Source organism: Engraulis encrasicolus, chromosome 17, assembly GCF_034702125.1.
Source record: "Engraulis encrasicolus isolate BLACKSEA-1 chromosome 17, IST_EnEncr_1.0, whole genome shotgun sequence".
NCBI classification, from domain to species: domain Eukaryota; kingdom Metazoa; phylum Chordata; class Actinopteri; order Clupeiformes; family Engraulidae; genus Engraulis; species Engraulis encrasicolus.
The window spans coordinates 21,531,287-21,542,760 of NC_085873.1; the positions used below are offsets into that span (position 1 = coordinate 21,531,287).

An 11,474-nucleotide genomic window follows, 5' to 3' on the forward strand; every position below is an offset into this window, starting at 1 on the left:
GTAGTGTGGGCATAATGGGTAAAATGCCACTGTGCCTCAAAAGACCAGGGCATTTAACATTGTCAATAATAAACATTTATGAATGTGTGCAGATGTGTGCGGGTTTCTGGTATTGGGTTTGTAGGCTACCCAAAATGATTGTTATGGTCAAGGTTACTGACACAGCATTGGCCGGGCCCAGAACAAAGTCATCCAATAGGCTACACACAATGTAGGCCTGCAATGTATGAAATCCCATTGCAACTTTCATACACAAATGAGTACACACACACACACACACACACACACACACACACACACACACACACACACACACACACACACACACACACACACACACACACACACACACACACACACACACACACACACACACTGTGTATGACAGAGCTTTCTGTGGTGTTGCTCCCTCCCAGTCTTTGGCTCAAACTTGCCTCAGTCTCCACATTTGCCGGGCCGCCGCACTGGGATACCTAAAAAAAACAAGTAAAATCTCCCCTGGCTGTGCAGTGAGGTGTCGAACTGCAGGGGGCACTGAAGACCTTGGAAAGTTAAGTGAAAGCCCACTCGGAAACTCCAACTCCCATTGTGACACAGCACACAGTGCTCACCATAGACAATGTAATTGCATTCATGCCTCACCCGTGCAAGAGGGCAGTCCAACATCACACCCCAAGGGCGCAGTGCGACTGGACAGTACCATGGTTACGGTCATGGAGGAGGATGGGGGAGAGCACTGGTTAATTACTCCCTCCACCAACATGGAGTGTGGGGTGTTGAACCAGCAGTCTTTGGACTAACAGTCTGACGCCCTAACCTCTCACCCATGACAAGTTTGTCATGACCAGCAGAGCAACAGTTGAAGAAATTGTATATTTTGTATATTATTTGGTGGTGGCATGGGGAGTTCTTCCAGTGTGCTGCTTCCCATACACAGACCACTCTGCGTTGCAGCACAACAGAATTGTAAACAAAGCACCGGCCCTGCCGTGGCCAACCGGTGAGGTAGGCCCTACCTGGGTTCGATTCCTGGCCCGGGTCCTTTGCCGACTCCCCCCCCCCGTCTCTCTACCTATTCGCTTCCTGTCTACCTCTCAAACTGTCCTATCATCTATAAAGTCTTAAAAGATAAATATATATAATGTAAACCAAGCACCACAGGGCTGGTCTGGGATGAAAATTCAGGCCGGGCATTTTTAGCCAAGACTGGTCTGTCAGGCATTTGAGAGAGACAATGAAGCCCATGACAGCATTTGTAGTCATCTATTATGGGCTATTTTGATTAGTAGGCTATAGCCTGGGCGAATAGCCGACTGACTCCATCAATCAGTCTGGCAAAAGCCATGAGGAATCCGTCTCCGTGGACGATGGGGGATGGTCTGATCTTACTCTATCATTTAAATTAATTGAAGTTCCAAACTCAAATTAAAACCCATATTGTGCTTTATTAGCATGCCTGTTACGTTATAGCGTCGCAAAAGCATACAAATAACAAAACGAAAGCGTGAATATAGTTACCTTAACCAATCAGTAACGGAGCTCGCGGGTGAGTTCTACGCCACCACTCTCAACTGTTTGCTGATTGGTGAAACACAGAGAACCAATCTCAAGGCTTTTGCCAGACGATGTGCGGAGCCAAAATATTTGGGTGGAGTACAGAGGATGGCGTCGAGAGGCTATATTTTGACCACAAAAGCCAAAATGAATATTTAAATCTGACTCTGAGAGGTCAGCTGTAGCGGCATGAGGACTGATACCACTACATTCAGGGAAGGAGCAGGAAAATGCCCTGTATGCCTTATGGCCAATCCAGCCACAGCGCACCACAAATTGAATCTGCCTCTTTTTCAGTGACCATTCTCAGAGAGAGAAAGTGAGTGAGAGAGAGAGAGAGAGAGAGAGAGAGAGAGAGAGAGAGAGAGAGAGAGAGAGAGAGAGAGAGAGAGAGAGAGAGAGAGAGAGAGATGCATGCATACACATCACAGGCTTTGTGGTCTTTAACTCAATACCTGGTGGGGCAGCTCTCAGCATATTTTTGAATGATTAGTGTGTCCATTATTTCTTATAGTGGATTGCATTTTCAGCACAGTTTGCACTGACCAGCCAGCAGAGTGTTTTGTTGTTTCCTCTTTATTCTTGGTTAACATTTAGAACAGGATTTAATACAGTAGCATTATGTTAGTGTCAAATTCTTAAAGGGACAGTTTGGTCAATTTCAACATGCAGTTGTATTGCTCACACTACCCTTGACTTGTCAGTACCTGGTGATGCCACATTTTTTGGCTCAGCCCTTTCCGAGATATGAGCAATTCTAATGGGGGCAGCGTTTGTTTACATTTTTAAAAAATGAAACATAGGCCAACTCCAAATATTTTCCCAAAAGGTACTTATGTTTGCTAGTTGTCTGCTGATGTTTTATAACCTTTTGGATGTTTTTGGGAATAAATAAAAATGTTTTTTTGAAATGTAAACAAAGAGCTGCCCCCATTACAATGACCAGGATCTCGGAAACGGCTGAAGAAGAAGAAAAAAAAATCTCAGGCACTGACAAGTCCAGAGTAGTGTGAGCATTACAACTGCATGTTGAAATTGACCAAACTGTCCCTTTAAGTTAGACATGCTTTAATTTATTTGGTTGATTTGTTTTTCATCACTTACAAAGTGGCCTGGAGCTTGCACTGACCTGCACAGGAATTTGATTTGTGGGAAGTTAGGAGGAAGAGGGCGGCCTGCTCTGCGGTACCAGGCTGTGTGAGCATAATATTGTGTGTGTGTGTGTGTGTGTGTGTGTGTGTGTGTGTGTGTGTGTGTGTGTGTGTGTGTGTGTGTGTGTGTGTGTGTGTGTGTGTGTGTGTGTGTGTGTGTGTGTGAGAGAGAGAGAGTGTGTGTGTGTGAGAGAGAGTGTGTGTGCGTGCGTATGTGCGAGTGAATACCGGTATCCTTCAGCATAAACAGGGGTATCCTCCTTTGTTGACTCATTTTGAAACAAAGTGAATTGAAGACATCTAATATTAAAAGGTAAGCTCATGTAATTTCCAGAGCGTTAAACAGAGAAACAGACCCAGGCCTATGTAACAAAAGCTCCAAAAGTGCTAACTTTCCAAATAATGAATCCCCCCCCCCCTCATTATCATTTGAATATTCCAAAATATGAGCATTTAACATGGTCAAAAACATGGTCGATTACAGGCAACTGGACTTTATTTTGTAGCTTGAAGACATTGGGAATATGTGGGAATAATATCTAGTAGTTTGCTTTGGCCAATCGCTTACATAGAAAGTCCCACATTGCTCCAGGGACTGTAACCAATATACCTTGTAAATAACTGTAATTTGCTTTGGATAAAAGTGTCAGCTAAGTGTAATGTAATGTAAAAATGTAATGAGCAGGTGGTTACACATGCAGGTGTGACTGACATAAACCTTCGTCCCTTAATGGCTCTTCCATACATCGCTGTAACAGCTGCTTTGAAGACGACTTTAAACCTGAACAGACACCAAGTCTGGAGTTCTCTTTAATACTTCAGATATGGCCTACGTGCATCTTTGCATCTTTGAGTGTGTGTGTGTGTGTGTGTGTGTGTGTGTGTGTGTGTGTGTGTGTGTGTGTGTGTGTGTGTGTGTGTGTGTGTGTGTGTGTGTGTGTGTGTGTGTGTGTGTGTGTGTGTGTGTGTGTGTGCGCGCGCGCGTGCATGTTTTCAAGATGTATTAATTTGAGTCGCCTTGCGGATGTGGGGACTGGGTGGGTCACTGCTGCCCTCCCATGATTACACAATGGGCCCTACAGTATGCCTTCGTCCCCTGGGAGAAATCACAATTATGGAAGGTGTTACAACAAAATAACACAGCACAGCTGACTATCAAAATTGAAAACAAGACATTTCAGTCTCTCCTTGAAAATACGTACGTCACAGGTTTTTGTTTGCAATGAGTGGATGGATTTCCTTTAAAAAAAGAAAAAAAAAATCACCTCCATAAAGACTCTCCTCTTTCGTGACTTTCTATACTTGAGCTGCCCTAATCCCAGGCCAGACTCTTGACATGATGTGTATGTGTGCGTGTACTCTACTTTACTAAAAAAAAAACCCACAAGACTAACTGACCCTTCTTTTCATCTGCACTTGTTGTTCTGTGTATTTCCTGTGCACTTTGTATCTGCTAGTGATGTTGGCTGTGATTATGTTCTCGTTTGTAAGTCGCTTTGGTTACAAAGCGTGTAATTCTGGTAATTCAAAATGGCGGACAATGAAGAAGATCCCCATTTTCATGTATGAAAAGTGCACTTTTCCCAGTCATAATAAATACGGTACTTAGAATTTGATGGTGGTGGTTAAGCATTCATGAAAAAGGCAACATTTGTGAATGGGCATCTTGAATTCTGGAAATAAGCTACTAAAAATACTGCACAGTGCACCTTTAACTATTATTTTGAAAACCACCTCTTTCAAGTTGAATACTGCAGAGGCATCAGAAATTAACACCTTGGCATCACATTCTCCCCATTTTTTATTCAGCCAATCTCTAACCCAGTGGTGATTCTTAAACTGTGGGCCTGGGCCCACTGGTGGGCCGCGAAGGTATTCCAAGTGGGCCATGGAATAATTTTCTGAAAGTCTAAATAATATTTCTACTGTTGATTATTTATTTGAGTTGCTTTGTCTAATATTGGGTCAGAGGTGGACCCTGGACATTTGTGAAGATCTCAAGAGGGCCCTACAGTAAGTTGGAAAAAGTTGTGAATCCCTGCTCTGAGCAGTTTTACTTTCCAGCCCCAAACATGACACCAGATTAACTGGCGTGATATTGCTAACATGACACCAGAATAACTGGCGTGATATTGCTAACATGACACCAGAATAACTGCTGTGATATTGCTAACATGACACCAGAATAACTGGCGTGATATTGCTAACATGACACCAGAATAACTGGCGTGATATTGCTACTTCCTGTTCCTGTTTGTGGTGTTATCGGGCCGCTCACAGCAGAGGAACCAGATGCGATCTTCCCAACAGGAAGCTGCTGATGCGATCGAGCCAATCACAGGAGATTGAAAGGACAATGACAGGGTTCCTGAAGCACTCCTGATGGGATTTCCAGATATCTAGACATTGGGTCGGCCACTAATGGAATGCCTCTGGAAGGCGTATACAGTATACTGATGATATGATCCTATAATTGCATTGCATTACTTTTAGCTGATGCTTTTAATCCAAAGAAACTCAGTTATTACAAGGTAATTATGTTACAGGTAGGTGTTTTGTTCAAGGCCACTACAGCCATGGATGAAGGTGTATGTACACAAATTCTTCCCTTTTGGTCAGGGTGGGATTCGAACCTGCATCCTTCTGGTCCAAAGGGCCAGGGTGGGAATCGAACCTGCATCCCTCTGGTCCAAAGGCCGACTCCCTAACCATGTCTATGACTACCTATGAAACCTAATAGATCTTGTCATGGTGAAACAACTGAATATATTGTATCCATCAGCTACACATTGACTGTTTGTATTGGTATCATATCTATTTAAATATTTGACCACATGGTATCTGAACTGCCCAAGGCGATGAGTGGTGACATGAGGAGAAAGAAGGCAAAGAGGAGAGCGTTGTTTGTCCCAGCAGAGTTTAATTTATTGAGAGTGTTCACATACACAGTGTGTTTCACACAGAGCAAGGGGAGGTACACCGTACAACACCACCACACACAAACATACACAAACACACATGCATACCGTACACTCTGTCACTGTGACATCCAAGATGATTGACACAAACAAAAACAAAGATGTGGATAACAAAAAAAGTCCACCACATAACGTTGTACAAATAGATATGTCTTTGTCGTTTTGCAGAACAAAACCATCCCTACGCCACAAACCACATTGTTTCATGGAAGTGCACGTCAGAACGACATGTGAAGAGGTACCGATCAACACATCACCCACTGATTCTCCACAACACTATTTAGCAGTGTCTTTGTGCGCCATTGTAGCCTACAGTAGGCTGTACCGTGTCTGCGACGATATTAAACATATGATGGCTTATCAAGCGCGGCTCATTCACTTTCTCAACTTCGACAGGAAATTACATTAATTCTTTTGGAAAGTAGCGCTGATAATGTTTTTGGGCACGTTGCTTGATATTGAGTGAAACACGACCACATGCATCCTGTCTGCTAAAACTGTGGCTGCCAACAATTATGTGAAATACAGTAACCTCTTTTCTGGATTTTTTTTGACAAGTGAGAGATGACAAGTAAATGAATCTGTCCTCATCCCCTCTGATCCAACCAAAGCAGTCGTGTTGCCAGATTGGGCGGTTTCCCGCCCAATTCGTCTGCTTAGGATAGCCGTCTGCAGGTAAACATCGTCAAAAGGGCATTTTGGCAGGTTTTTTCGGCAAATTTGTGGCCATAGACATCAATAAAATGTTGTTCAAATTGGGTGAGACTTGGTGCTTCCAGGTGGCTTTTGAGCATTTTTTTTGGGCTGGAAATCATCAGATTCATCTGGCAACCGTGCAAAACAGTTATTCAGTGGCGTATCATGTCTGTACTGACAAGACCACAAGGGGGAGGTGTTGCAGCTGGGGCAAGCAATACAAATCACAGCTCTGTAACCTAACCAGTCCAGCAAGCAGGTAGGATCTTTTTGCACTGTGAACGGGCGGCACAGCGTAGTGGAAAACAGCTACGGGCCAGACTCTTTCCTGGCAGCATGAAGGCAGGTGTGCATTACAATTACACCGCAACCCCGCCAGCCATCCTGTCCCAACACCATGGTAATCAGGGCCACATTAATGCATACGCTAGATATGGCTGCAGCCTAGGGGCCCTCACCTGCCAGGGGCCCCCTGATTGGCCATAAGTGGAAAAAATGGTAGAAGTGTGACAAAATGGAATATTGACAACAATGTACCCCTTGTGTTGAGTACAGTTGGTAGACATGTTGTCCTTAATTATGACACTGTCTATGTAACTTTGTCACACAATTTGACTTCTGGAGGTGGGTACACAGCAACCTGTAGCTTAGGGCTCCCAGGCCATGTTAATCCGGCCCTGGTCCTAACCCAGATCATCGTGCAGGCATGCGCAGGCATCGCACCACTCCGCTGCCATTAAGTGATACCTTTGACAAAGGAAACATCTGCTCTCATTTGATTTCCCCCTGCCCTGCCTGCCCGGCCAGCCAGCCAGCCGACTCAGCTGTGCATCTGTCCAACACCAACAGGCCGCAAAGAGGAGCAAACACAATCCTGAGGACGAAGAGTAAAAGGAAAATGTGAATCAAAGAGGGGATTCCCTGACATCCCATACGTACATATGTGCTAATGGCCATTCTTTCCACTTCTGGTGTGGAGTCATCGACAGGGAAGCCCGACAGGGGGTAATAAAGGGGTCAGTTGTCACAGGCCCAGGGAGCGAGGCGGGGGCCCAACATTGAGTCCTCATTACATTGTATGTATTGGATAAGGGGTCTTTTCAAATGACTTTGTCACGGGCCCGGCAAAAGCTTTCAGCGGCCCTATTCATCGAGGATAGACCTCCACATGCTGGATTGCCTCATCTGCCTCCCCCTCTTTCTCTCTCTCTCTCTTTCCTTCTCTCTCTCTCTCCATCTACTTCTTTCCCTTCCTTCGTTGCATTCCATCTCTGCCTATTCCCATCCATCCGTCACCAGTACATTACAGTGCCGTGAATCATCCAGGCTTTTTTTCTCTTTCCACTGCTGCACAGACTGGGATAGACCCAGGACCAAAACCACGTCAGGATTCAAACAAATCCCGATGCCGCTCCTGATGCCAAAAAGCTTAAAGTCTACAGTCCAAAGACAGCAGTTTGCAGGCACTGTGCTGCTGTAACTCACTCTTGATCGAGATCGTGGCCTCTGATTGGTTGGTTTAGTTTCTATGCATTGGCGTGAGGGAGGAATGACCTTCACCCCTTTAAAAAATGTGAGCTATTTGTTTTCAGTGGCGTTCCTGACCCCCAGGGAAGCCAACAGGGAGGGGACAAAGGGGTCTGCTGTCCCAGGCCCAGGGAGATATGGGGCCCATAATTGAGTCCTCATTACATTGAATGTATTGGGTGGGGAGGGGGCCCTTTCAGATGACTTCGCCCTGGGCCCAGTCAAAGCTGTCAACGGCCCTGTTGACCCCTGATCTGATCTGGGAGCTGTTTTAGAATCTGTTTTCCGTTTTTAAACATTTTCCTGCGTGCCCTTAAGTACACGTTTTGAATCCACCGCCTGCCAAACATTTCACCAGACACTAACCAGCATGTGCACTTACAGTGCGAAAAGAGAATCGATGGGTTACCTGGGAGGATCACAGCACACACACTTACAGCACTTCACTAAACACCTCACAAAATGGCTGAAGGCTGAGTCTCTGCAGGTCAGAGGTCACGGCAAACAGCTCAAAACTACTTGGAGAGATAGAGTGATCACGCACAACACACATATACACATACTATACATTCACGCACACACGCCCGCACACACACACACACATTTCACAAGAGCAAGGGCTGCACTGGGTACACAATGGTATGGCTGACTGGCCAGGGTAGAGACGGAGAGCATGCAGAGAAAGAGAGAGAGAGAGAGAGAGAGAGAGAGAGAGAGAGAGAGAGAGAGAGAGAGAGAGAGAGAAAGAGAGAGAGAGAGATGTGTTCTGGGACGTGTTGACATTCTCCAGAGGGCGTCCGCAGACCCCTCATTCGTCAAAGCGCCCTTCCTGGATGCTCTCGAAGGAGAAGGGGACAAATTTAAAGCCCTGGCCCGTGTAGAACTTGTTCTGGAACTCCACCCTGCAGGAGAGAGGAGAAAGGAGAGAGGAGAGAGGAGAAAGGAGAGAGGAGAAAGGAGAGAGGAGAAAGGAGAGAGGAGAAAGGGGAAAAATGAGGGGAAAGAGGAGATAGCATCAATACGGATTGATTGCACTGACGTCACAATAGCTGTCGCTGCAGGATAGTAAATATTGTGACATACTCAGAATACCAGTGCTATAAATTATTGCATTGATGTGGGATAGCTAGCTGTGACAGCTGTTGATACAGAATAATTTGGAAAATTATGACTGACAGTATGCAGAATATTGTAAATTATGCACTGACATCTATACAGGATAGCAAAACAATCAATTGGGACTTGTGTATGTTACTCATTGTTAAGTACACTTGTGGATAGGTTACGACACAACACACCTCAAAACTTTCCAGTATGTGTTCTCCTATCTTGCACCTTACACTAATGTCTGTTCTGCCTCTCTCTATGCATTTGATAGTGAGGCGACGTCCTTTCAATTTCTTTGTATGAACAGTGCATGTGAAGAAATTGACAAATAAAGCTGCCTTTCTATGGCAGAATATTGTAAAGAGGAGAGAGAGGAGATGGCTTCGATGACGATTGATTGCACTGACGCCTGTGACAGCTGTCGCTGCAGGACAGTATAACAAACGAGCTGCCATTGTGACTTGTGGAACGTGGCAATGGAGTATTATAAATCTGGATCAGATTAGGACGTGGTGGTGTTGTATTGTACATGTTGCAGTTTCATGCCCATATTTAGAAAGAGAGTCCCATCCAGAAGTCCACATCAAGGCATTTATGAGGCATGACTCCCCTGTTCCAACTCGTTAAATGCTTGACCACAGATAAACACAAACCTTGAACACAAGCACACACTGGCACACACACACACACACACACACACACACACACACACACACACACACACACACACACACACACACACACACACACACACACACACACACACACACACACACACACACACACACACACACACAAGCAATGGGCACGCAAATCCGCATTCCCTCTTCTTATACACGCAGCCATATATAAACGCACAAGTCAAACCCATTCATCACTGGCACAGAAGCTGGCATCGGGTCCATAACACCCACTTAATAAAGAGTGCCTGGACAACATGAACATTTTACAGAGTCATGCAGCCAGGATGCTCCTCTGGCACGGTCTGGCTGTGCATTCCTGCTGACCAGACCTGGGACTAAGTTAAGAGGTAAATCATCTAATAGAAGAGCCTGGAGTTCTCATTGAGGACTCCAGGCTCTTCTATTAGACGATTTACCTTTTAACCAAACCTTGTTTACTCCTGAACCAGCTTCTTATGCCTCTTTTCCACCGCCGGTTTTCTGGTAGGCCTACAATTCGACACAGCCCAACTTGGCCACCACTTTGACCTGTGTCGTGCCTATTCTAAAAGCAAAAAGTGGCGGTCGAGTCACGCTTTGTCGAGCTGTAGGCCTACCAGAAAACCGGCAGTGGAAAAGTGGCATTAGTATGGCCTGGGGCATGTCTCTCTGCTTCACTGGGGCCGGTGCCAGGTGTCAAGAATAAAGGGGCCCCAGTCGGGTGCGGTGGAAAAGCACATGTTTACCTCCTGTATGAATACACACTATCTGTAAGATGTGTTCTACTGGCTTACCTCCCTCCATATGAATAGATAGGTTCCCGTTTACGAACATTCGCGCTATGAGGTGGGGGCAAGATGCTAAGCAGCCAACCACGTGAGCTCATTTTTTGAGAGACAGCGGTTTTCACATATCAGAGGTTGAACTGAAGAGGGACCCCTGGCTGTGCACAAAGACAGGAATGTTTACAAACAGGAACCCTGTGTAGGCCTATACATACTATCTGTAAGATGTGTTGTACTGGTATCATATCGTGGTTTCATTTTTTAATGGCGTAGCCCTGCCAGGTATTGCTTCTACCTTGGACCTCTGTGTCTAGATTGATGGAATTTCACTGATGCACTTTGATTGTCCACCTTTCCTGGTTATTTTACGTCCTTAACATCAGCTGTTTGGAGCAAATACTGTATGAGGATATTTTCTCTGCCAGTTGTCAAGAATGAAGAGGCCCCAGGCAGTGGAAAAGTGAATCCCATACAGTCTGCTTATTGACGTCAGAAAGTGACGTCCGCACTCAAAGGCACCTCCTCGTGGCAGCATAACTTCACTGGTTGTTAGGGTTAGGGAAAGGTCTAGGTTTAGGTGACCTCGTCAACATGCAATGTGGCAGGTATGCCCTCAACGTCAAAAATTGCCACCAGGTCAACAGTAGTCAGAAATTGACGAGTTGTTGACTCTTCCCAGGTCGTCTACAGTAGTTTGTGCCCGAGTCCAAAGGCGCATTCTTCGAGAGATAACCTTTGAAAGGATGGGCATATTTCACTAAGTCATTCCGTTTTTCGAGGCCAACACTTTCAAGAGACCTGTTACCTGACGGGGTCGGCTAGGGTTAGGAATTGTTTTGGTTTGAGCAGTTTTGACGTGTGTGGTCAGAATAATGAGATGCCGGAAGTATGGGTCTCTTTTGAACCCTTTCAGGAGTACCATCAGAGACGATCTAAATGAGAGAGAGAATCTTTGGTACCATCACAAATATGTGATTAGAATTTTGCCAGAATTTTGGGTTCTCATTATAATGT

The 11,474-nt window shown here is 45.3% G+C and overlaps 1 protein-coding gene across 1 annotated transcript in view; it reads right to left on the reverse strand.

Moving 5' to 3' along the window:
• Positions 1-5,611: 5,611 nt before the first annotated feature.
• atp6v0a1b (ATPase H+ transporting V0 subunit a1b) overlaps positions 5,612-11,474 on the reverse strand; it is a 50,057-nt gene continuing 44,194 nt past the window's right edge. The window contains exon 21 of the mRNA XM_063221957.1: positions 5,612-8,808. Coding sequence (XP_063078027.1) covers positions 8,715-8,808 — 94 coding nt within the window. The 3' untranslated portion in view covers positions 5,612-8,714. The remainder of the gene's footprint in view (positions 8,809-11,474) is intronic.